This window comes from Piliocolobus tephrosceles, chromosome 10 (genome assembly GCF_002776525.5).
Source record: "Piliocolobus tephrosceles isolate RC106 chromosome 10, ASM277652v3, whole genome shotgun sequence".
NCBI lineage: Eukaryota > Metazoa > Chordata > Mammalia > Primates > Cercopithecidae > Piliocolobus > Piliocolobus tephrosceles.
In genome coordinates, this window is record NC_045443.1 from 120,378,544 (window position 1) to 120,404,789 (window position 26,246).

The 26,246-nt window shown below is 42.7% G+C and overlaps 1 protein-coding gene across 2 annotated transcripts in view; it reads left to right on the forward strand.

Moving 5' to 3' along the window:
- KNTC1 (kinetochore associated 1) overlaps positions 1 to 16,279 on the forward strand; it is a 103,943-nt gene extending 87,664 nt beyond the window's left edge. The window contains exons 53-64 of one of the 2 annotated variants that reach the window (XM_026457382.1): positions 147 to 225; positions 2,406 to 2,524; positions 2,920 to 3,055; positions 4,280 to 4,375; positions 4,755 to 4,811; positions 7,826 to 7,880; positions 7,966 to 8,029; positions 9,591 to 9,720; positions 10,985 to 11,074; positions 11,524 to 11,669; positions 13,883 to 13,973; positions 15,301 to 16,279. In XM_026457382.1, the coding sequence (XP_026313167.1) occupies positions 147 to 225; positions 2,406 to 2,524; positions 2,920 to 3,055; positions 4,280 to 4,375; positions 4,755 to 4,811; positions 7,826 to 7,880; positions 7,966 to 8,029; positions 9,591 to 9,720; positions 10,985 to 11,074; positions 11,524 to 11,669; positions 13,883 to 13,973; positions 15,301 to 15,321 (1,084 nt within the window). In that variant the 3' untranslated portion in view covers positions 15,322 to 16,279. Of the gene's footprint in view, positions 1 to 146; positions 226 to 2,405; positions 2,525 to 2,919; positions 3,056 to 4,279; positions 4,376 to 4,754; positions 4,812 to 7,825; positions 7,881 to 7,965; positions 8,030 to 9,590; positions 9,721 to 10,984; positions 11,075 to 11,523; positions 11,670 to 13,882; positions 14,436 to 15,300 lie in introns of those variants that run through there. The other variant, XM_026457381.1, reaches the window with a different exon arrangement.
- Positions 16,280 to 26,246: the final 9,967 nt, after the last annotated feature.

Here is a 26,246-nt window from a genome sequence, read left to right on the forward strand (position 1 = left end):
AAGTGCTGGGATTCCAGGCTTGAGCCACCACGCCCGGCCATGATCTGCCTTTGAATTGTTTAATGACCGTTCCATGGATGATAAGTCTGTTGTTTTGATAATCCATCACTAAATTAAAAAATAACTAATTAAAAATTTTTTTCCAGAGTGCAGTATCTCCTCCAGTCTCGTCCAATTGATTATAGTGCAAGAATGCTGTTTGTATTTGCAACATCAACTACAACCGTAAGCTCTAGAAACTTAATCCAAACTCTTCGATGCATCTCAGCTTAACATCTTTTCCTGTTTATTTACCATGCTTGATTGCATTAACAGATGATTCACATAATGCTCACATACATATGTATTCTAAGTCTGTCTAATCTCCTAAGCAAGCATTGTGTTTTGCACCATGCTCCTCTGCAACATCTGCTTAGCATGCTGAATGGTGCACCTATTGACAGTTTCCACTGGCTGTCTGCATTCACAGTGGTTAACTCCCTGGTCAGTCCACATTCCTGAAGCCAGGAGCCAAACAAACTGGCCACAAACAAGTCTCCACCATGTCTTAATCCAACTGCGTGCTCTGGTCAGACCACCCCTTCTGCCCACTAAATTCTAGCTAGATTGAACTTGCAATTTCCCCTAACGGCAACATGACCTGTAGCTTCAGGTTCTTGCCTGTAGAAATGTCCTCTGAGGCAACTGGAGCAGAGAGAGTAGAAGGGGGTGGAGCCAGTAGCAGGCAAATGATTCTCAGAGAAAAGGAAGAAAAGGAAGTCTGAGGTGCTGATTTTGAAGTCCCATGACAAAAAGGAAAAAGCCACCCCTTATTTTCTCTGCATGTGAAGACTTATGACCTAAAAATGGTATTCCATGAAAGGTGGCTAGTGCAGCTCACAGCTCAGCTGTGTCAATGCTTTTCCTTGCAGTCTGCCTTATGTGTACTTCCCATTAATTAGTATTAGCATGTGTTCAAATGGGAATTCACATTAGTATGATATACAGTAATCCCTCCGTATCTGTGGGAGGACTGGTTCCAGGACCCCCAAGGATACCAAAATCTGAGGACGCTTAAGTCTTTTATATAAAATGTTGTCGTATTTGCATGTCACCTACACACATCCTCCTATGTACCTTAAATCATCTCTAGGTTACGTATAACGCAATGCCTGCAAATCACTTCATCCCCATGGATTCAGTGTAGTACTTGGCATGCAGCAAATTCATGTTTGGTTTTTAGAACTTTGTGGAATTTTTTTTTTCTGGAATATTTTTGATACACTGTTGGTTGATTCCATGAATACAGAACCCACAGAAACTGGGGACCAACTGTGGATCCAAAAGTTGAGGTTTAGTAAAATTAATTTTTACTGCTTCATCAAGAACATTTTTTTTTTTTTTGAGATGGAGTCTTGCTCTGTTGCCCAGGTCGGAGAGCAGTGGCACAATCTTGGCTCACCACAACCTCCGCCTCCTGGGTTCAAATGATTTTCTTGTCTCAGCCTCCTGAGTAGCTGGGATTACAGGCACACGCTACCGCGCCTGTCTAATTTTTGTATTTTTAGTAGAGACAGGGTTTCACCATGTTGACCTGGCTGGTCTTGAACTCCTGACCTCAGGTGATCCACCCGCCTCGGACTCCCAAAGTACTGGGATTACAGGCGTGAGCCACTACACCCAGCCCATCAAGAATATTCTTAAGTGAAATTTGTCTTTGTTTTTTTGTTTGTTTTGTTTTGTTTTGTTTTTTGAGACAGAGTCTCACTCTGTCGCCCAGGCTGGAGTAGTGCAACAGTGCGATCTCGGCTCACTGCAACCTCCACCTCCGGGTTCAAGTGATTCTCCTGCCTCAGCCTCCTGAGTAGCTGGGATTACAGGCACGTGCCACCACACCTGGCTAAGTTTTGTATTTTTAGTAGAGATGGGGGTTTCACCATGTTGATCAGGCTGGTCTTGAACTCCTGACCTCATGATACACCCATCTTGGCCTCCCAAAGTTCTGGAATTACAGGTGTGAGCCACTGTGCCCGGCCATGTCTTTGGTTTTCAATACTGCCAGAGCATGCCTGCAAATACAAGGGCTACAACAACACTTGGGGGCCCTGCCTCCATTCTGCCTGCAATTTCACCCACCATTGCTTTTGCATAGTTAGTGCAAATATCAACACAGTGTAAAGGCAAATAACATCTTAGTGTCATGAAAACAGCTTTGACCCTTTCCCTCCTGAAGGAGTCTCAGGAATGCTCCTCCAGGGGTCCATGGGCCACATGTTAAGAACCACTGTTACAGTGCATTCCATAACTGCAAAGATTGACTTTACATTTTAAAATAATGACGTTATTTTTATTGCCTATGTTGAAACTTATTTACCCAGCTACAACGTGCAGGTGTTCAACTCTCCAAACCTCTTTTGGTTTTGCAGACATTAGGTATGCATCAGTTAACTTTTGCCCATAGAACTCGAGCTCTTCAGTGCCTTTTCTATTTGGCTGACAAGGAACCTATAGAATCACTCTTTAAAAAACCCATTGAAGAAGTGAAGTAAGTAGAAATGTTTAAATTGTGTTAATAAATAGGAAACAAATCATTTTTTGGAGCTGTACCTTTTAAGCCCTGAATTCAGAAGAGCGTAGTAGAGTAGCTGTGTGAATACAGTTCTGTTGCCTTGAATATCCTTGACATTTTGGCAAACGGAAAATAGGGCTTTGAGAACATCTTGTTTCCATCGTTTCTTGGAGGCATTTAGAAACTGAATATTTTGTTTATCTTGTTCAAATTGATTTCTATCTAATGTTATTATATATTCAGAGAATATATTTAGAAGTCCAAAATGGACATTTAAAACAAACTGGCCTAATATTTCCATATGGTAGTTTTTATTTTAAATGTAAATGTGACCTATGAGAATGATTCTTAGAAACATTTCTGTTTTCCAGATCTTATCTGAAATGTATAACTTTTCTGGCATCATTTGAGACTTTGAATATCCCCATCACATACGAATTATTTTGCAACAGTCCTAAAGAAGGAATGATTAAGGGCCTGTGGAAAAACCACAGCCACGAGTCCATGGTAGGTACACCTCACTGCCGCATTCCCAATTCCCTGCCCCTACTCAGAATCCTGAAAGAGAAAACCAGGAACAGTTTTTTTTTTTTTTTTTTTGAGACGGAGTTTTGCACTGTTGCCAAGGCTGGAGTATAGTGGCGTGATCTCAGCTCACTGCAGCCTCTGTCTCCTGGGTTCAAGCCTCAGCCTCCCAAGTAGATGGGATTATAGGCACCTGCCCACCACACCTGGCTAATTTTTGTATTTTTAGTAGAGATGAGGTTTCACCACATTGGCCAGGCTGGTCTCAAACTCCTGATCTAAGGTGATCCACCCACCTGGACCTCCCAAAATGCTGGGATTATAGGCGTGAGCCACTGCGCGCGACCGGAACAGTCTTTATCCCTGAACAACTCTACTGCTCTGAGACCTTTCTACTCTCCTGTCCCAGCGTGTGGATGGATAAGGCAATGTGGAAGGTCCTTTTACCTCTTTTGCCTTAAGGTCCACCAGTTAAAGTCATCCCTGCCAAGCAGAGAGAGCACTTCTATAATCCCTTCCACGGCTTATCCTTATCTGTACAGGGAGAGGAGACTGTCCGGTAGAGAGGATATCGTTTATCTTCTTCTTAGTTCCTATGGGAATTTAGCCTCTGAGGCAGTGGAGGCTGGGGCAGGAAGGCTTTTTGGTCCAACAGGCAAACTTTTTCAATAGAAGAAAGAAAGGGGGAGATGTCTGAGGTGGTGTCTTGAGTCCACGATAGCAAGAAAAAGAATCTCTTTTTTGTCATTTCTTTCATTAGAAAGATGGGGGCCTTCAATAGACATTCACAGATTAGAAGCACATTTTGTGGCCGGGTGCGGTGGCTCATGCCTGTAATCCCAGTACTTTGGGAGGCCAAGGCGGGTGGATCACCTCAGGTCAGGAGTTCAAGACCAGCCTGGCCAACATGGTGAAACCCCGTCTCTACTAAAAATACAAAAATTAGTCAGGCGTGATGACGGCCACCTGTAATCCCAGCTGCTCAGGAAGCTAAGGCAGGAGAATTGCTTGAACCCGGGAGGTGGAGGTTGCGGCGAGCTAAGATCATGCCACTGCACTCCAGCCTGGGCAACAGAGTGAGACTCCATCTCAAAAAAAAAAAAAAAAAAAGCAGCGTATTTTTATTAAGCTGCCCTACTTTTCCAAAGATGGCTTGATTTACTGGTTTGTTGGAGCAGCATGATTTTTTTCTTTTTTTGGCTTCAGGCAGTAAGATTGGTGACTGAGCTGTGTTTAGAATACAAAATCTATGACCTGCAGCTTTGGAATGGACTCTTGCAAAAGCTTCTGGGCTTCAATATGGTAAGACTCAATACCCTGGACTGAATACATCTGAAAGCTTTTGCACAGCACCCCCTAAACATTTTGGATTGATACTTGTTATGGAACAGATTTATGCTGAAAACACAGTCACTCTCACTGAGTTCATGCCAAACTTAAAGAACTTGGTGTTAGGCCAGAGAATGCAAAATCCAAAATGACATAAATTTCACTGGAAACAAATGGAAGGTTCCCTAGCCTTTTTTGATATTTATGAACTTGTAAGTGAACTTCTCTGGCAGTTATCATGGAAGATAAAGTTTTACCAGTACTTTTTCTGGAACTTTAAGATGCAATATTTCACATTGAAATTTTCCATTTTGGTGGTCTTTAGAACTTTTGTATTTTTAATATTTTACAGATTCCTTATCTAAGGAAAGTTTTAAAAGCCATTTCCAGTATCCATTCTTTATGGCAGGTATGTGGTTTTTTAAAATAAATTTTATTGAATTTAGTCTTTATACTTTCTGGCCTTGTGACTGCTGGGGACACTGGATTAAGCAGTCAGCTCCTTTGTAAAGAACAGAACTGAGCCAAGTACAGTGGCTCACTCCTGTAACCCCAAAGCTTTGGGAGGCCAAGGCGGAAGGATCACTTGAGCCCAGGAGTTTGAGGCTGCAGTGAGCCATGATTGCACCATCGCACTCCAGCTCCAGCCTGGGCAACAGGGCTAGATCCTTTCCCTAAAATAAAGGAAGAAGAAACAGAACTGATCAGCTGTAGGATGATTAAAGTTGTGCCTGGACCCGTTAATACTCAGCTCACATCACCTCCTGAAGATACCACTTTCCTGAGTTTTCTAGGCCTCACAAGTCACACCTTTATTTATGCTCTCAAGACATTTTGGCTCCACTCTGACTTTTGTCACCATATAATTAATTTTCATTACATGTTGGGCTGCCCCTCACAGACTTTGAAGATCTTTCACATCAGATACCCTGGCTTGTTCATCTTTTCTACATTTCACATAAGTTGTGTACCCATATAAGCAAAATATATATTATGTAGAAATACATAATTTATTCTTTGTTTAATTAGGACAATATAGAAATATGCTGAGTAAAACATGAAAATTCCCCCTTACTATTTCCCTTCATAATTATCTTCCTAAGGGAACGACTGCTTACAATGTCCTATGTATTCTAGAGATTTCCTGTTTTGTTTTGTTTGAGCCGGAGTCTCGCTCTGTCACCCAGGCTGGAGTGCAGTGGCGCCATCTCAGCTCACTGCAAGCTCCACCTCCCGGGTTCATGCCATTCTCCTGCCTCAGCCTCCTGAGTAGCTCGGACTACAGGCGCCTGCCACCACGCCCAGCTAATTTTTTGTATTTTTAGAAGAGACGGTATTTCACTGCGTTAGCCAGTATGGTCTCTGTCTCCTGACCTCGTGATCCACCCGCTTTGGCCTCCCAAAGTGCTGGGATTACAGGCGTGAGCCAACATACCTGGCCGAGATTTCCTGTTTTACAGGCACGTGTGCGTGTGTGCATATCTACAGTGTATATATACATTTTTGCACACATAAATGCAATCACATTCTAAAAGTGTTGTTTTCACATAACAATGGTCTCTGGAGATAGTTCCATATCAGCGTTTTATTGAGATACAGTTCACATGTAAAATTTATCCTTTTAAAGAACACAATGAAGTAGTTTTTGGTATATGCACAAAGTTGTACGGCCTCACTGTTATCTAATTCCAGAATATTTTCCTCACGCCAAAAAGAAAATTCATATCCATTAGCAATCATTCCCCATTCCCCACTCCCTCCAGCCCCCAGTGACCACTAATCTACTTTCTGTCCATGGATTTGCCTATTCTGGACATTTTGTATCGACGGAGTCCCACACTGTGGGATTTCCTGCCCGGCTTCTTTCACTCAGCATCATGTTTTAAGGTTCATCCACATTGTAGCATGGATCAGTACTTCATTCCTCTTTTTTTTTTGAGAAGGGGTCTGGCTCTGTCACCCAGGCTGGAGTGCAGTGGCGCGATCTCGGCTCACTACAAGCTCCGCCTCCTGGGTTCACGCCATTCTCCTGCCTCAGTCCCGAGTAGCTGGGACTACAGGTGCCCGCCACCACACCCAGCTCATTTTTTTGTGTTTTTAGTAGAGACTGGGGTTTCACCGTGGACTCGATCTTCTGACCTTGTGATCCGCCCGCCTTGGCCTCCCAAAGTGCTGGGATTACAAGCATGAGCCATTGCGCCCACCCACTTCATTCCTCTTTTTTGCCAAATAATGTTCCATTGTTAATTGAACATATTTTCATTTCTCTTGAGTGTATACCTAGGAGTGGGCTTGTTGGGTCTTACAGTAACTCTGTGTTTAGCCTTTTGAGGTATTTTATTTTTAATGCTTGATTATTCTCCATAATATGTAGTAAAATATACCCGAAGTTATTTAACCACTCCTCTATTGATGGAGGTTTACGTTTTCTTTCCTCTTTTTTTCTTTGAATATATAGAGATGGGGGTCTTGCCGTGTTGCCTAGGCTGGTCTTGCAACTCCTGAGCTCAAACAATCCTCCTGCCTTGGCCTCCCAAAGTACTGGGATTACAGGTGTGAGCCACCGCGCCTGGCCAGTGTTCTTTCCTTATTCACCTTCTTGAAATTCTTTCTCTTGTCCCCTTCCTCCTTTCCTGTGGCCCTGGCATATAACCAGCTAAGGATTAATTTTCTTTTCTGAGTTGGGTTCTGACTTTTTGCCAAATGGAACAATAATGAATCAGCCAGGATTGTATAATGAGATCCTGAAAGATACAGTTAATGAAGAACATTATGCTAGAACCTTAATCATCTCAAACAGGGAGATTATGATTTTAGTCATCTGGAATATAAACTATAAATGTACAGTTTTGTGACCATTTAACAGTGGCCTCTGGAGAGTGTTTCATATCAGCACATAGTGATCTATCTAATTTTTTTGTTGAGATACAATTCACTTGTAAAATTCGTCCTTTTGAAAGTATACAATCAAGTAGATTCTGGTATATTCATAAAATTGTACAGCCATCACCATTATCTAATTTCAGAACAATTAGGCTGCAATTTAAAAAGAGTTCATAATATCTTTTTGGAGATGGAGTTTCGCTCTGTTGCCCAGGCTGGAGTGCAATGGTGTGATCTCAGCTCACTGCAACCTCCACCTCCCAGGTTCAAGCGATTCTTGTGTCTCAGCCTCCCAGGTAGCTGGGATTACAAGCATGCACAACCATGCCTGGCTAATTTTTGTGTTTTTAGTAGAGACAGGGTTTTGCCATGTTGGCCAGGCTGGTTTCGAACGCCTGACCTCAAGTGATTCACCTGCTTCAGCCTTTCAAAGTGCTGGGATTATAGGTGTGAGCCACTGTACCCGGCCTAGACTGCAAATTAAAGAGAGTTTGTAATATCCTTAACATGAATATCCCAAACGTGGACTTGTTTTCACAGGTTCCCTACTTCAGTAAAGCGTGGCAGCGTGTGATACAGATACCACTGCTTTCAGGTATTTCGCTCTCCTCTGAAACATTCACTACGGCATTTTATAGTTGAGTGTGTGTATATCATGGTTGGTTTTTTTTTATCTTCAGCTTCTTGTCCTTTAAGTCCTGATCAGTTGTCAGATTGTTCTGAGAGTCTCATCGCTGTCCTCGAGTAAGTGAAATATTTGTTCTACCAAAAAAAAAAAAGTTTGTTGCTTATAAGATTCCTTTCTAATAGATATCTCTTATGAGTAATTCCTTTTTGTTAGGAAGTTAAGCATAACTTGTTTTTGTTTTGTTTTATTTTTTTGAGACGGAGTCTTGCTCTGTCGCCCAGGCTGGAGTGCAGTGGCGCAATCTCGGCTCGCTGCAACCTCCACCTCCCAGATTCAAGCGATTCTCCTGCCTCAGCCTCCTGAGTAGCTGGGATTACAGGCACGTGCCACCACGCCTGGCTGATTTTTGTATTTTTAGTAGAGACGGGATTTCCAAAGTGTTGGGATTACAGGCATGAGCTGTCCCGTGAGTAGCTGGGATTACAGGCACACACCACGCACCACCACCACACCCGGCTAATTTTTGTAGTTTTACTAGAGACGGCCTCCGAAATTGCTGGGATTACAGGTGTAAGCCACCGCACCCAGCAACACTTGTTTTTATACCAAAATATCTCGATTATTATTATTATTATTATTTTTTTTTTTTTTTGAGACGGAGTCCCGCTCTGTCGCCCAGGCTGGAGTACAGTGGCCGGATCTCAGCTCACTGCAAGCTCCGCCTCCCGGGTTTACGCCATTCTCCTGCCTCAGCCTCCGGAGTAGCTGGGACTACAGGCGCCCGCCACCTCGCCCGGCTAGTTTTTTTTTGTATTTTTAGTAGAGACGGGGTTTCACCATGTTAGCCAAGATGGTCTCGATCTCCTGACCTCGTGATCCGCCCGTCTCGGCCTCCCAAAGTGCTGGGATTACAGGCTTGAGCCACCGCGCCCGGCTCTCGATTATTTTTGCAATGTCTACGTCCCATGTGTTGTGCGACTAGTAAACTGAGCATTCTCTAAATTGAGTACCTACTGTTTATATGAGCATAGAGTACTTTTGGTGACTACCCTAAATCGTACAGCATTGTCACATAGATTTTGAGTCTTCTGGCTGTGTGCGGCGGCTCACACCTGTAACCCCAGCACTTTGGGAGTCTGAGGCGAGTGGATTGCTTGAGGCCAGGAGTTTGAGATCAGCCTGACTAACATGGTGAAACCCCATCTCTACTAAAAATACAAAAATGAGCTGGGCGTGGTGGCGCATGCCTACAATCCCAGCTACTCAGGAAGCTGAGGAGGAGGAATTGCTTGAACCCAGGAGGTGCTGGTCGCAGTGAACTAAGATCACATCCAGCCTGGGTGACAGAGCTAGACAGTTTCTCAAAAAAAGAAAAAAAAAAATGTTTTTGAGTCTTCTGAGAATTTAGAAGCCTATCTTTAGGCATCTGTAGGCTTTCAGACATAATCATGGTATAGCAAACAGTAGTCCATGTTCCCGTGGGTAGATTCTTTTATTCCGTGTAGAATGCCGTCAAAGACTCATGTTACTCATTCCTAAGCATATGTCATGCACCAGCACTTTAGTGTTTAAAATTATTGAAAGCCTGGACAGGTAGATGACTATGGAAAGCTAGAAAGGCCAATATAATCTAGTGAATCTGACAGATTATTAACTAATGAATGTGCTCTCTTGAAGATGTCCAGTCTCAGATGATCTTGACCTGATTGGAGTCGCCAGGCAATATATCCAGTTAGAACTTCCGGCTTTTGCATTAGCTTGTCTGATGCTCATGCCCCACTCAGAGAAAAGACACCAGCAAATTCAGGTATGGTGCACATGATTCCTCTGGGCTGCCAAGGAAATAGAAGGTCTCATCTTGCATGTCCCTTGCAAAAGGTCGCATTTTTGTTTCAGCAAACCCGTAAAGCATGCATACATCAGATATGTGTGAAGCTTGTATGGGGACTTAGTGGGAGGTAAGACTCAAAGATAGATTAAAGTCCAGCTGAGAGATGTCTTACAAGGGGTTTGGGCCTTATTGTCTATCAGTGGGGAAACAAGTGATTATTTTAGAACAGCAAACTGAAATGATGAAGGAAGTATTTTAGAAAGAATAACCCATTAAGCCATGTAGACTTGGTCAGAGGAGAGGACAAGAAGGGAAACTCTTGGGAAGCTGTTGCATTTGAGTAGAATTTTACCCCGCTTGATCTCTTCATATCAGCCTTGTGCATAGGCAGGGAAGGCTTGAGGGTTAAGTACCCACGGTAGGGTCTGGTAATGAACTTGAACAAGATGAGAAGGCTACAAGGAAGGCAGCTGACTTAGCAATTGAATGTGGGAGATAAAAGAAGGGGAGAGTCAGATTTTATGTGTGGGTGCCCATCAGAGGGAGCCACAAGCATTTTGGGGACAGAACTTTTAAAAATAACTCTCATTTCCTTTATAATAGAGAACAAGTAGAACAAAGCATTTTGTAATGTTTTACAGTTATCTGTTATCTTCCCTGTAGGTAGACATACCAGTAGATAGAGATCTACATAAATGAACATGCATGCATTCATGCTTTTTTTTTTTTTTTAAAGAGAGTCTCTGTCACCCAGGCTGGAGTGCAGTGGCGCAATCTCAGCTCACTGCAACCTGCCTCCCGGATTCAAGTGACTCCCAAGTAGCTGACATTACGGGCTCCCGCCACCACGCCCAGCTAACTTTTGTATTTTTAGTAGAGACAGGGTTTTGCCATGTTGGCCAGGCAGGTCTCGAACTCCTGACCTGAGGCAATCCAGTGGCCTTGGCCTCCCAAAGTGTTGGGATTATAGGCATGAGCCACTGCGTCCAGCTGAACGTGCATATTTTTTATTTGTCATTTGGTCTATTAATTACATTTTTTAAAGCCACCTGTTCTTGTCTTTGATTTTTTTTCCCCTCTTTCCATCATTCGTACACTCATTCCTTGATGCCGTTCTGTGTTTCAGTATTTAAATATATTTATTTTGGCACTTAGAACGACAAAATACCTGATCAACAGCTCTTGCTGTTGGAATAAGTAATAACACTTTTCTATTAATTCTGCTTTGATTTTTCTCTAGAATTTTCTGGGTTCGTGTGACCCTCAAGTTATTTTAAAGCAATTGGAAGAGCATATGAACACAGGCCAGCTAGCAGGATTTTCACATCAAGTAAGAGGCGATTTCATTTCATTTTCCCAAACCAAGATTAAGCTGAAAACTGCTATGTCTAGCTGTTTATGTATAGAATTATTTTGCTTCTATTAAAACCTCAGTAAATTTTTTAAAAGGCAGGGACCCTGAGAGTCTTGTTGACTGCTGTGCTCCATGGAAAATTTGTAGCCTTAAGTGCTTTTAATTGAAAACAGATCTTCTTCCTCATAAAAAGTGTCAAAGAGCAAAACAACAATTACTTTATTTATTGACTGATGCTGACAGGCCTCCTTTCCCTTTTTACCCCCTCAAAAAGGAGGCGCAGTCATAATGCAGTGCTAATTGGACTTCTGATTGTAACAGTGTTTTGATATTGAATAAAGGCTTGATACCTGTCATTCTATAGATTAGAAGTCTGATTCTAATAGATAAGAAGTCTGATCTTAATGATACGTGTCATTCTATAGATTAGAAGTCTGATTCTGAATAGTATCATCAGTAAGAAGGAGTTTGGGATTTTGGCAAAGACCAAATACTTTCAAATGTTGAAGATGCATGTGATGAATACCAACAATATCACTGAACTAGTAAGCTATTTGGCAAATGACTTAAGGTAAGTTTATTTTCAAAAAGCAACTTACTGTGGAATTTCCGTAAAATCTATCTTTGTAAGCTGGGCGTGGACATAGAGAAACCGTGTCTCTACTAAAAATACAAAATTAGCTGGGCATGGTGGCGCATGCCTGTAATCCCAGCCACTCGGGAGGCTAAAGCAGAAGAATCACTTGAACCCTGGAGGCAGAGGTTGCAGTGAGCCGAGATCACGCCATTGCTCTCTAGCCTGGGCAAGAAGAGTGAAACTCTGCTTCAAAAAAAAAAAAAAATCCGTCTTTATGTTGGAGGAAAATGTCAACTGTAGAGCTATTTGGTTGTAATTAAAAGCTCAAAATAGGCCGGGCGCGGTGGCTCAAGCCTGTAATCCCAGCACTTTGGTAGGCCGAGACGGGCGGATCACGAGGTCAGGAGATCGAGACCATCTGGCTAACACTGTGAAATCCCGTCTCTACTAAAAAATACAAAAAACTAGCCGGGCGAGGTGGCGGGCGCCTGTAGTCCCAGCTACTGGGGAGGCTGAGGCAGGAGAATGGCGTAAACCCGGGAGGCAGAGCTTGCAGTGAGCTGAGATCCGGCCACTGCACTCCAGCCCGGGCGACAGAGTGAGACTCCGTCTCAAAAAATAAAAAAAATAATAAATAAAAGCTCAAAATATTACATCTCTCATTACTGCACATATCCAAAAGTTAATCATTTCATAACCCAATTTCTTGGAACGTGACCTCTTAGAATCTGACAATTAAACAGGTCATCTGAATCCCCAAATCGAATGTCTCATAGCCCTGTTCTAAATCCTGCATTACAATTTTATGTCTTAGATACTTGCTCAGAACATTAATGACTTTATGTAACATCATTTTTGTTAAACTTGGTTATCTAATTTTCTAGCACCCACAAGTTTAGAAACAATAATCTTCTTGGGATAGAGCTGGGGGTGGATATGGAAACTGAATGGGAGAAGGAAGAAATGGGCTGACGCTAAAGAAAGGGAAGTTCAAGACTGCAGTACACACCATATCCATCCCTGCATGTGGTCTAGCCGTGCTGGCGCTTGAGAGGTCGGTCTTTCTCGTTTCCACTCCATGGATTTCCATCTGCTTGTTTATCTCTTGTGATCCAGCCATAATTAGATATTGTCATTTTTGAGCAAGTATTTTTTGAGTTATAATTGATACATAGAATAAGCTGGACATATGTGAAGTCTGCAGTTTAGTAAATTTTGACATGTGTATACCTATGAAGCCATCACCACAATCAAGAGAGTGAACATACTATCTCCGAAAGTTTCCTCATGCCCTCTGTGAAGTTGATTACATGAGTTAGGTCATTCTTGTGATACCCAAATACATGAAAGTGGCCTGGGGAAAAGCACTCAAAGTACAAAACATGGCTCCAAAAAACGTAATTCTGGCCGGGCGCAGTGGCTTAAGCCTGTAATCCCAGCACTTTGGGAGGCCAAGGCGGGTGGATCACCTGAGGTTAGAAGTTCAAGACTAGCCTGGCCAACATGATGAAACTTGTCTCTACTAAAAATACAAAAAGTTAGCCGAGTGTGGTGGCACATGCCTGTAATCCCAGTTGCTCAGGAGGTTGAGGCAGGAGAATCGCTTGAACCCAGGAGGTGGAGGTTGCAGTGAGCAGAGATCGCACCATTGCACTCCAGCCTGTGCAACAAAGTGAAACTCCGTCTCACACACACACAGAAAAAGAACAATATGTAACATGTCTCTTTTTCATAAAATCTCTAGCCTTCTCTTTGTTTCTTTGGACAATCCAGAGACTACCCAGTCTATGTATATGCCCCAAATTGGAATTCTTTTTTCCCAAATAAAACATTAAATTTAGAGATTAGTCTTTACTTTTAATTTTGACTTCAACGCCTCTTTTTCTTTTCTTTTTGAGATAGGGTCTTGCTTTGTCAATCAGACTGGAGTGCAGTGGCACAAACATGGCTCACTGCTGCCTCAACCTCCTGGGTTCAAGCGATCCTCCCACCTCAGCCTCCAGAGTAGCTGGGACTACAAGTGTGCGACACCATACCTGGCTAATTTTATATTTTTTTGTAGAGACAGGGCTTTGCCATGTTGCCCAGGCTGGTCTCCAACTCCTGGACCCAAGCCATCTGCACATCTTGGCTTCCCTGAGTGCCAGGATTATAGGTACAAGGAACTGTGCCTGGCCTAACACTTCTTTTTCTTTTTGATTTTGTAGTTTAGATGAAGCTTCAGTCTTGATAACTGAATATTCAAAGCACTGCGGGAAACCTGTGCCTTCAGAAGCCGCTCCCTGTGAAATTCTGAAGGTAAAGCTGATGGAGAGTTCTTAGGTTCTAACTTGACATTGTTTATATTCCTAGGGCCTTAAAATTGACCAACCTTTTCTAGTGTTCTGGAGATAAATGTATTTTTATGTGTAACTGTAATTTTTATATTTTACTTTGTGTGCTCTAAACGAGAAATCAAGAGGCCACAGTTCTAATCTCAGCCCTGCCACTGGGCAGCAAAGCCTAGTGTGGGCTTAGTCTTCAGATTTGGACCCCCTGGTCTCTCAGGTGCTTTCCAACATTACCATTCTTCATAAGGTGGTGTTTTTAATATTGAAGCAGGTGAAAAACTGAATTCTAAAGGTGTTGATTACTGTCATGCTTGGGTATTAATTGCTTTTTAAATTAATTATTATTCTTTAATTATCTAAAACGTATGTTCACTGCAGAAGAAAAAGAAGTATGACTAGGCACAGGGGCTCACACATGTAATCCCAGCACTTTGGGAGGCTGAGGCGGGCAGATTACCTGAAGCCAGGAGTTTAACACCAGCCTGGCCAACATGGTGAAACCCCGTCTCTACTAAAAATACAAAAATTAGCGAGGCGTGGTAGCACCTGCCGGTAATCCCAGCTACTCGGGAGACTGAGGCAGGAGAATTGCTTGAGTCCGGGAGACGGTGGTTGCAGTGAGCCGAGGTCGTGCCACTGCACCCCAGCCTAGCCGACAAGAGCAAAACTCATCTCAAGAAAAAAAGAAAAGAAAAAGGAGAAATATGAAGGAGCCAAAAAAAAAAAAAAAAAAACTAAACTGATCTCCAAAATCTCACTACCCAGACAGGATCACTGTTAACATTTTGCTGTACATTCTTCCAAATTTTTTGTATGTAAAATGTACACATAATTTATTTTTACTCCTATTTTGAACTTAAGTACCAGGTAAAATTTTTACTTTGATCATATTTTGGCAGCTTTATTTTTTATTTGCTATTTTTCAGATTGGACTATTTTGGTAGCTTTAGTAAACCTAGGTATAGAGGCTTTTTTCTTCCTTTGGTCCAGATCAGGCGTATTAGAATAAGCCCGCATTTTGTTACCTCCGATTAATAACTTACAGGGTTTACCTCCAGTTGGTTGTGCTCAATGGCATAAGATTACTTTTTTTTCCAGAAAGGGAAAGTATTGATTCGAGAGACGAATTTGTGGTCTTTAAAATCTGTTTCTCTCATCTAAAATGCCAAATAGTTTTATGTGTATAGATTTGTATCATTTCACTTAAGTCTTAAGTTCTGTAGTTTATTTGACCATTTTCAATTTGAAAAACTAAGTGACTTATAAAAATCACTTCTGTGTTTCTTCCCATTTAGATGTTTCTTAGTGGGTTATAGTAAATCATTGAACCTTTTCTTCAAGAAGGACAAGAATTTTGGAATCTGCTATTAATGGACCATATTTATTACAGTTTTTAAATTGTAGAACCTCTGTTTTATAGCTATTTGTCTTAACATTACCCCACATGTAATAAATAAAACACTTAATATGAGCATACTTGCTCCATAAGTCTTTTCATTGCCAGTTACTTGTGCAATTTATGGAGACTATCAACTTTTTGCACCGTATATGAAGGAAACAAAGTGCAAAAATAGCTCTCTCCCTCAAGAAAATTGAGTGCTTGTAGCCCATATCTTCCATATAAAAAAGTAATATCAGTCTTTTTAGTGTTATTCTAAGAAAATATTGGTATAATTTTAGTGGCAGAGTGTATCAGTCAGTAGCCAGTCAGAAAAATAACAGCCACTCTAGATAGGCCAAGCAGAGAAGAATTTCATGCCTGGGATTGGCTATAAAGTTCTTCAAAAGACTGAAAGAACAGAAGGGAGGTAGAAGGGGGAGCCAGACAAAGGGAAGGAGGACTTCGCAGCCACAGATCAGGAGCTGCTTCTGCCCCTGGCTTGGAGTCCCGAGCCCACATTTGCCACTGAGCTGTCGGAGCTGCTGCGGCCACTGCAGTGCTCAGAAGCCCAGGAGTCTCTTCACCAGTGCTGCTGACAACTTGCACTGCCGCTGCCCAAGCTGCCAAGCCCACCACCAAAAGAAGAAACATTGCTGCACTTTCTTCAAGCTTCTAATTCTTATACCAGTGCCAAGAAATAGCAGAACCAAACTGGAAGCCACCTGGCTAGAAGTCTGGGAGGAGTGGTCTGCAGCTGTAAACACCCAGCACTGCAGCCAGTGGCCTAGAAAGGCATGTGGAGCAAAAAGCCAGCGCATAGAAGTGTTAATTACACCTGTTATTTTGCCTTTGTAGTCTTTTGCCATACTTGTGAATAAATTAAGTGAATTTGATATTACTGGAATTAGTTTGCCTTTATTTTGCCAGTTGAAAAAAAATATTTCAAAAAAACTCAGTGAAACATGATTAAACACAGGTTTCGAAGTAAAATAAGTCTGGATTTGAGTTCTGGTTCTGTCACTCACTAGCTGTGTGGGCATGAACAAGTTATTTAATTTCCCACAGAGAGAAACAGGATGGTCTTGCTCTGTCACCCAGGCTGGAGTGTAGTGTTATGACCATAGCTCACTGCAACCCTGAATCCCTGTGCTTAAGGGATCCTCCCGTTTCAGCCTCCTGAGTATCTGGGGCTACAGGCACACACCACTATGCCTTCCTGATTTTTGATTTTTTTTGTAGAGACAAGGTCTTGCTTTCTTGCCCAGGCTGGTCTTGAACTCTAGGCCTCAAGTAATCCTCCCACCTTGGCCTCCCTAAGTGCTGGTATAACAGGCATGAGCCACCTTGCCTGGCCCAATTTCTCACCATCTTAATTTCCTCAAACTGAGGGCAGTAAAAGTACCTTCTAGTGGCAGGAGGTTTGAATCAGTTCGTATAAAGCATCTAGGCCAGGTATTGTGGCTCACACCTATAATCCCAGCACTTTGGGAGGCCATGGTGGGCAGATCATGAGGTCTGGAGATCGAGACCATCCTGGCTAACATGGTGAAACCCCATCTCTCCTAAAAATACAAAAAATTAGCCAGGCGTGGTGGCTCATGCCTGTAATCCCAGCTTCTCAAGGGGCTGAGGTGGAAGAATCACTTGAACCCAGGAGGCAGAGGTTGCAGTGAACAGAGATCATGCCACTGCACTCCAGCCTAGGTGACAGGGCAAGACTCTATCTTAAAAAAAAAAAAATGCATCTAGCAATCTAGCACAGTACTCCTGAGTACCAAAAATGCTAGTTATTTTGATTATATAGGCTTCTATTTAGCTAATTGCAAGTTTTGAAATTGCAGTTTCAATAATAAAATTATTTTGTACTTTGAAGGTGTTATAACAAATGTTTCTCAACAATAAAATGTTTAAAAATGCAAATAATTTGCAATATTGTAATGACATTTGACCTATATTTAAAACATAGTCCAATAACTATTTACATAGGTCTTAGACTTCTCCTAAAGATCATATCATAACAAATAAGAATGGTTGGGCTGGCCGGGCATGGTTGCTCACTCCTGTAATCCCAACACTTTGGGATTACCTGAGGTCAGGAGTTCGATACCAGTCTGGCCAACATGGTGAAACCCCATCTCTACTAAAAATACAAAAAATAGCCGGGTGTGGTAGCGGTCACCTGTAATCCCAACCACTTGGGAGGCTGAGGCAGGAGAATCACTTGAACCCAGGAGGTGGATGCTTCAGCGAGCCAAGATCAAGCCATTGCACTCTATCCTAGGCAACAGAGTGAGACTCCATCTCAAAAAAAAAAAAAAAAATAGCTGGGCTGGGCGTGGTGGTTCATACCGGTAATCCCAGCACTTAGGGAGGACTAAGCTAGTGGACTGCTTAAGCCCAGGAGTTTGAGACCAGACTGGGCAACATAGTGAAACCTTGTCTCTACTAAAAACTAAAAAAAAAAGAAATTGACCAGGCATGGTGGTGTGCACCTGAAGTCACAGCTACTTGGGAGGCTGAAGTGGGAGGATCGCTTGAGGCCAGGAGGCAGAGATTGCAGTGAGCCAAGATTGTTCCACTGCACTCCAGCCTGGGTGACAGTGAAACCCTATCTCGAAAGAAAAATAATAATAATAATGCAAATAAATACACCATAGAAAAAAATACAAAGGACTTTTTTTCTCCCCACTAGAGATACAGTCTTGCTCTGTCACCTAGGCTGGAGTGCAGTGAAGCAATCATAGCTCACTGCAGCCTCAAACTCCTAAGCTCAAGCAATCCTGTTGTCTCAGCCTCTTGAGTCGCTGGGACCATACAGGTGCATGTCACCACACTCGGCCAATTTTTTTTATTTTTATTTTTTGTATGGGTAGGATTGTGGTATGCTGCCCAGGCTGGTCTCAAACTCCTGGCCTCAGGCGATCTTCCTGAGTTGCTGGGATTAGAGATGTGAACCACTGTGCATGACCCAAAGGGCTTTGGAACATGTGAAAAGAAATTAAACCTCCTTAATGCTAATAAAAATGCAAATTAAAGCTACTTAGATTCAATTTTTTACTTGTCAGAATGGCAAAAATTAAAGTTTGATAACTGTGGACAAAATTACCAGAACATTTATTCTCATATCTTGGTGGGAATTTAAATTTGTATAAGTTCTTTGGAGGACAATTTGACAATCTCCTCAAAATTACAAATATGCTTACCTTTTGACCCAACTATTCCACTTCTAGGAACACACACTTGTAAATGATTCACTTTGCCATTATTCCTACAGGAAAAGATTGGAAACAACCAAAGTACTCATCAGGAGGGGAATGCAGACCTGGCATGATGGCTCACACCTGATACCCTAGGACTTTGGGAGGCCAGGGTGAAAGGATCACTTGAGGCCAGGAGTTTGAAACCAGTCTGGACAACATAATAAGACCTCATCTCTACAAAGAAAAAAATGTTTTTAAAGAAGCAAATGGGCTAACTGCATGTGGCCATATACAGAATGAGGAAGTACTCAGTCCTTCTGTACAACAGTTTCTGGACAGACAGGGATCCTTTATTAGCCCCCCTAAAATGTGTTGGAAGACAAAATTTAAATAATGGAAGTACCTTCCTTGATTGATTGACTTAATGGAGACGGGGTCTAACTATGTTGCCCAAGCTGGCCTTGAACTCCTGAGCTAAAGCAGTCCTCCCAGCTCAGCCTCCTGAGTAGCTATGATTTTATTTTTATTTATTTACCTATTATGTATTTATTTATTTATTTATTTTTGAGACAATCTCCTTCACCCAAGCTGGAATACAGTGGCAAAATCTCAGCTCACTGCAACCTCCGCTTTCTGGGTTCAAGTGATTCCTGTGCCTCAGCATCCCAAGTAGCTGGGATTACCAACACACACCACCATGCCTGGCTAATTTTTATATTTTGGTAGAAATGGCATTTCACTACGTTGCCCAGACTCGTCTTGAACTCCTGAGTTCAAGCGATCTGCCTGCCTCAGCCTCCCAAAGTGCTGGGATTACAGACGTGAGCCACCATGCCTAGCCTATGTTTAAATGAGGAAAACATGTTCTTAGCCCATCCAGAAACCGCAACCAGTCTTCCAAATACCACTAAAACAAAACATTTAACATGCCACCAACGGTTTGCAGAATATAACCTGATTTTTTTAATGCCTGTAAATTCAATATTGGATACGTTCATGTATCATAAAAAAAAAAAACAAAATTAGACTGCCTATCCACATTCAATTTTCTTTCACCCCAATAAATGTCTATTGTAATTGAACAGTGAAATAACGTTGGCTGGTCGTGGTGGCTCACATCTGTGATCTCAGCACTTTGGGAGGCTGAGGTGGATGGATAACTGGAGGTCAGGAGTTTGAGACCAGCCTGGCCAACATGGTGAAACTCCATCTCTACTAAAAATGTAAAATTAGCCGGACGTGGTGGCACACCTATAATCCCAGCTACTCGGAGGCTGAGGCAGGAGAATGACTTGAACCTGGGAGGTGGAGGTTGCAGTGAGCCAAGATTGCACCATTTCACTCCAGCCTGGGCAACAAAGTGAGACTCCATCTCAAAAAAAAAAAAAAAAAAGTAAAGAGGCATGATGCTAAGCCCCAGAAGAAAAAGAAAAAAAAAACAAAAAGATGTATGATGGTTGCAAAGAACACTTATATATAAAATGAGGCACAACTTTATTTATTTTTAGATGGAGTCTCATTCTGTCACCCAGGCTGGAATGCAGTGCCGTGATCTTGGCTCACTGCAACCTCCAGGTTTAAGTAATTCTCCTGTCTCAGCCTCCCAAGTAGCTGGGATTACAGGCATGCACCACCACACCCAGCTAAGTTTTGTATCTTCAGTAGAGACAGGGTTTCACCATGTTGGCCAGGCTGATTTCGAACTCCAGACCTGAAGTGATCCACCCCACCTTGGCCTCCCAAAGCCCTGGGATTACAGGCATGAGCCAGTGCGCCTGGCTAAAATGATGCAAAACTCTAAATCACACAGCAGAACTTCTGCCATGCTCAGTTGAAATAGTCAAAGCCCACCTAGAATCAAGGGGAGGAGGCATAGCCCCCCACCTCATAGTGGAAGAAGCATAAGAATTTGTGGCCATTAAAAAAAAAAATTGGTTTTATTGTGGCAAAATACATATAATATTTACCATCTTCACCATTTTTAGTTGTACAGTTCAGTGCTATGTGGCCATTTTTTAAAAATCACATGAAGTTTTTAAAAAGCAAGTTGTGCGAAATAGTGTATAAATACACATAATCTATTTGTAGATCTTTCGATCTTCAAATGTGAAACATTTATAACAGCCACCTACTCCCGAGTTCCTCAGTTATGTCATATCAAAACGTAAAGTGTTTTTCTCACTGATTTCACAGTGAAGTATTAGCCCCAGAAGAGACATAAAAAGATTTTCTTTTCTTTTCTTTTCTTTTTTTGAGACGGAGTCTCGCTCTGTCGCCCAGGCTGGAGTACCATGGTGTGATCTCGGCTCACTGCAAGCTCCAACTCCTGGGTTCATGCCATTCTCCCACCTCAGCCTCCCGAGTAGCTGGGACTACAGGCGCCCGCCACCATGCCCAGCTAATTTTTTGTTTTTGTATTTTTAGTAGAGATGGGGTTTCACCGTGTTAGCCGGGATGGACTCGATCTCCTGACCTCGTGATCCGCCCACCTTGGCCTCCCGAAGTGCTGGGATTACAGGCATGAGCCACTGTACCTGGCCCATAAAAAGATTTTCTATGTATAATTTGCATATTTTGGAGTTTGTTTTGAAACAATGGCTGCAAGTCCCCGGCAAAATTACCACTCTACAAGAATACAGTTTAAGTGTCTAGTTTTGTTAAGTAGTGGATTTATTAGAAATCAATTGAAGGCCAGGCGCTGTGGCTCACACCTGTAATCCCAGCACTTTGGGAGGCCGAGGTGAGTGGATCACTTGAGGTCAGGAGTTTAAGACCAGCCTGGCCAATATGGTGAAACCCTGTCTGTACTAAAGATACAAAAATTAGCCGGGCATGGTGGCATCCGCCTGTAATCCCAACTACTCAGGAAGCTGAGGCAGGAGAATTGCTTGAACCCAGGTGGCCTGGGCAACAGAGCAAGACTATATCAAAAAAAAAAAAAAAAAAAAACAGTTGATTGTTAATCCGAAAGAACCTGAGTACCACTAGGCACATAGCACTATTCTAGGTTCTTTGGAGAATACTAGTAGAACACGCAGTCTATGCAATTGCAATAAGAAGAATAAAAATGCATATAGGAGTAAATGCCAAGTACCTGGTCTGGTAGGCCAGTGTTCCTTAAACTTTGCTTTCTATTAGAATCTACGCTACACATTCAGATGACTTGGGGATTTTTTTTTTTAAGACAGAGTTTTGCTCTCGTTGCCCAGGCTGGAGTGCAATGGCATGATCTCGGCTCGCTGCAACCTCTGCCTCCCAGGTTAAAGCGATTCTCCTGTCTCAGCTTCCTACGTAGTTGGGATTACAGGTACTCGCCACCAAGCCCAGATAATTTTTGTGTTTTCAGTAAAGACGGAGTTTCACCACCATGTTGGCCAGGCTGGTCTTGAACTCTTGACCTCAGGTGATCTACCCACCTCAGCCTCCCAAAGTGCTGGGAGTACAGGTGTGAGCCATCGTGCCCAGCCCACCTGGGGATATATTTAAAATCCCAATGCCCAGGTCACACCCATACCAGTTGTATAAGACTCTGGGGTCTTGGAGTTAGGTTTTAGTAGTTTTTTCAAATTTCCCAGGTATTTTATACAAATCACCTGGGGAACTTCCTTAAATTTCAGATTTGGATTCACAGATCTGGGTTGGGGTCCCAATTCTGCAATTCTTTCATTTTTTTTTTAACAGGATCTGGCTGCGTTGCCCAGGCTGGAGTGCAGTGGCCATTCACAGGCCTCCCAGGTAGCTGGGCCTAGAGGCCAGTGCCCAGCCCGATTCTGCGTTTCTAACAAGCATCAGATGGTACCAACCCTACTTGTTCACTGATCACACTTAAAGTAACAAGGGTCTAGACTAGGGGTCGGCAAATAATGGCGCATGGTGACCAAATCATAATTTTTACCTTCTTAAAGGGTTTTTTAAAAAATCCAAACAATAGTAAAAGAATTACGGCATTAGTTAAAATTCAGATGTCAGCGTTCATGAATAAAGTTTTGTTAGGACGAAGCCAGGCTTGTTTATTTGCATATTATCTGGGGCTGCTTCACACATCAATGTCAGGGTTAAGTAGTTTTGGTAGAGACTGATACGGTTTGGCTGTATGTCCCCACCCAAATCTCATGTTGAATTGTAATCCCCAGTGTTGGGAGAGGGACCTGGTGGGAAGTGATTGGATCATGGGGGCAGTTTCCCCCTTGCTGATCTCACAATAGTGAGTTTTCACAAGGTCTTGTTGCTGAAAAGTGTATACTTCGCTGCTCTGCTTCTCCTGCTCCACCATGTGATGAAGGTGTTTGCTTCCCCTTTGCGTCTGCCATGATTGTAAGTTTCCTGAGGTCTCCCAGTCATGCTTCCTGTTAAGCCTGCAGAACTGTGAGTCCATTAAACCTCTTTTCTTCATAAATTTTCCAGTCTCAGATAGGTCTTTATAGCGGTGTGAGAATGGACTAACACAGAGACCATACGGCTGGCAAAGCTAAAGTATTTCCTTATCTGGCTTTTGACAGGAAAAGTTGCTTCCCCTTGGTCTAGAGAAGCACTGTCCAACAGAAATACCATGCAAGTACATATGAGGCTTTAAATTTTCTAGTAGACACATTATGCTCTAAGGGTTAATTCTAGGCCTCCTGGAATTAACCTGATCTCTTTTGCTGAAGTTTTTGCAAGGCACTGCCTTGGTCAAGGCATGAAACACAGTGATTAAGGAAACAGGGAATATAGTGCTGCCGTGTAGCCAGGGGGTGGTTTGTACCAGCCTTTCACAGTTATTTATAACAATTAAATTGATTGTTTGCTCCTGGTCTTGGTGAGACCAACTCCACCAAGAGGGTCCTGCTATTGAGGCTATTTGTGACAGGAATATGCCTACGTGACAAGCAAAGGATGAAAAAAACCTGAGATGCCATGTTGGACCCTGATTCCAAGATACTCTATAAACACATCACTGGTTCTTGCTCTGGGCGGGGATAGTGTGTCCAGCCACAGCCCTAACAAAAGGGAGGATTGTGGGAGCCTGCACCTAGTTCTCCAGAGCCTTTGCTCTGAAATACCCGTTGGCCGGGACACATATTCTTAATTTAATGCCATTGCTGTATTGAATCGTTTTCTTGTAATAAACAAGGTTTGTAAACATTGTCATTTTGGGTACTGTGACATTCCTTTAGGCATAGAACTCTGTTGAAACTGCCACTGTTAATGCACATATTATAAAAAGCAAAAAAAGATGAAAAATATATATATATATTGTCTTTCTCTGGTCCTTTATCCAGGATAATTTTAATAATATATTTTACTTGCTCCAGTGGCATATCTAAAATATGCTGACATGTAATCAATATGAAAAAATTATTAGATATTTTACACTTTTTTTTTACACTTACTCTTCAAACTCCAGTGAGTGATTGAAATTTACAGCATATCAGTCCAGGTGTGGTGACTCATACCTGTAATCCCAGCACTTTGGGAGACCAAAGTGGAAGAATCGTTTGAGCCCAAGAGTTCAAAACCAGCCTGGGCAACGTGGTGAGACCCCGTCTCGACAAAAAACACAAAAATTAGCTGAATGTGGTCGTGCACGCCCATGGTCCCTACAACTTGGGAGGCTGAGGCAGGAGGATCACTTGACCCTAGGAGGTCAAGGCTGCAGTGAGCTGTGATCATGCCACTGCACTCCAGCCTGGGTGATAGAGTGAGACCCTGTCTCAATAAACAAACAGCATAACTCACTTTGGGCTAGTGACATTTCAAGTACCTAATGGCCATATGTGGCTAGTGGCCACCATATTGGCCAGTGCAGTGGAGACCAGGATGACCCACAGTTGTACATCCACTTTCCCTTCTTGAGCCCATCGCTTCCTTTCTTGGGTCATTGTTAATCCCAGTGTCCTTTAAACACGCAGTGCCCCTGGGCAACCACAAATCTCTACCAATCAATTGGAATTGTGTGTCAGAAGAAACTGGCTGACCCTCCTCATATGGCTTAACAAGAAGTCAGGGAAGTGCAAAATCAGATTGGACTCTGTTGGTCGAGGGATTTTCTCTGGAGGATGTGGCTGGAACATTCTAAAAGGGAGAAGAGCAAGAAAAGGCGCAAAGCTGGAACTGTGGGGCAGGGTGAGAGGAGGGAGAAAAGCACGTTGGCACCCTGACACCATAAACAGGTGATATTTTTAGGCAGGGAAATTACAGAGTGAACTTGATGTTTTAGGAAGATGAACTTGACAGCTGCGAGTAGGATGAATTGGCTAGAAGGATTGGAGGCACTCCCAGATGAAGAACTATTTAAATTGCCCAGGAAAAATTACATGTATTTATTTCTACTTTTTTTGTGATTATCGCCCATCATTCCTTCTTTTTGAGATTTAAGTGTAAAGGGATGTGAGCTCTGGTTTGTTGGTTACTAATTAATCTACACAATCACAAGAGATTTGTCCATGATACTAGTTGTTCCATTTCCTTTAGGGGATAATAACTTTGTGTTATGAATTGCACCTTTATCAAATTAAGAGAAAATGAGAAAGCAGCTTTGTGATAACAACTTTGAGACCAACTAAAATAAAACAACTGACTGGGCAGGTGGCTCACGCCTGTAACCCCAGCACTTTGGGAGGCTGGGGCGGGCAGATCACCTGAGGTCAGGAGTTCGAGACCAGCCTGGACAACATGGCGAAACCCCGTCTCTTCTAAAAATACAAAAATTAGCTGGGTGTGGTGGTTCGTGCCTGTAGTCAGCTACTTGGGAGGCTGAGGCAGGAGAATCACTTGAACCTAGGAAGCAGAGGTTGCACTGAGCTGAGATCGTGCCACTGCATTCCAGCTTGGGTGACAGAATGAGACTTCATTTCAAAAAATAAATAAGAAAAGAACTATTTGTTTAAATATAAATATTGATGAAATAGTTTTCCCTTTTAAAAAGTAATGCAGTATAAGGTATATGTGAGTTATGTATCAATAAAGGTTTTGTTGTTGTTGTTTTGTTTTGTTTTGTTTTGAGATGGAGCCTCGCTCATGTTGCCCAGGCTGGAGTGCAATGGTGCAATCTCGGCTCACTGCAACCTCTGCCTTCCCAGTTCAAGTGATTCTCCTGCCTCATTCTCCCTAGTAGCTGGGATTACAGGCACCCACCACCACGCCTGGCTAATTTTTGTATTTTTAGTAGAGACAGGGTTTCACCATATTGGCCAGGCTGGTCTTGAACTCCTGACCTCAGGAGATCCACCCACCTTGGCCTCCCAAAGTGCTAGGATTACAGGCGTGAGCCACCACACCCGGCCTGTTTTGTTTTTAAGAGCTAGGGTCTTGCTCTTTCACCCAGGCTGGAATGCAGTGGCACCATCATTGTCCACTGCAGGCTCCACCTCCCAGGCTCAAATGATCCTCCCACCTTAGCCTCCCAAATGCAGTGGCTCATGCCTGTAATCCCAGCACTTTGGGGAGCCGAGTCAGGAGGATCACTTGAGCCCAGGAGTTCCAGACCAGCCTAGGCAACATTGAGAGACCCCATCTTTACAAAAAAAAATTTAGAAATTAGCCAACCATGGTGGCATGTGCCTGTAGTCCTTGCTACTGAAGAGATTGAGGTGGGAGGATCACTTGAGCCCAGGAGTGAAGGCTGTAGTGAGCTATGATTGTGCCACTGCACTCCAGCCTGGGCAACAGTACAAGACCC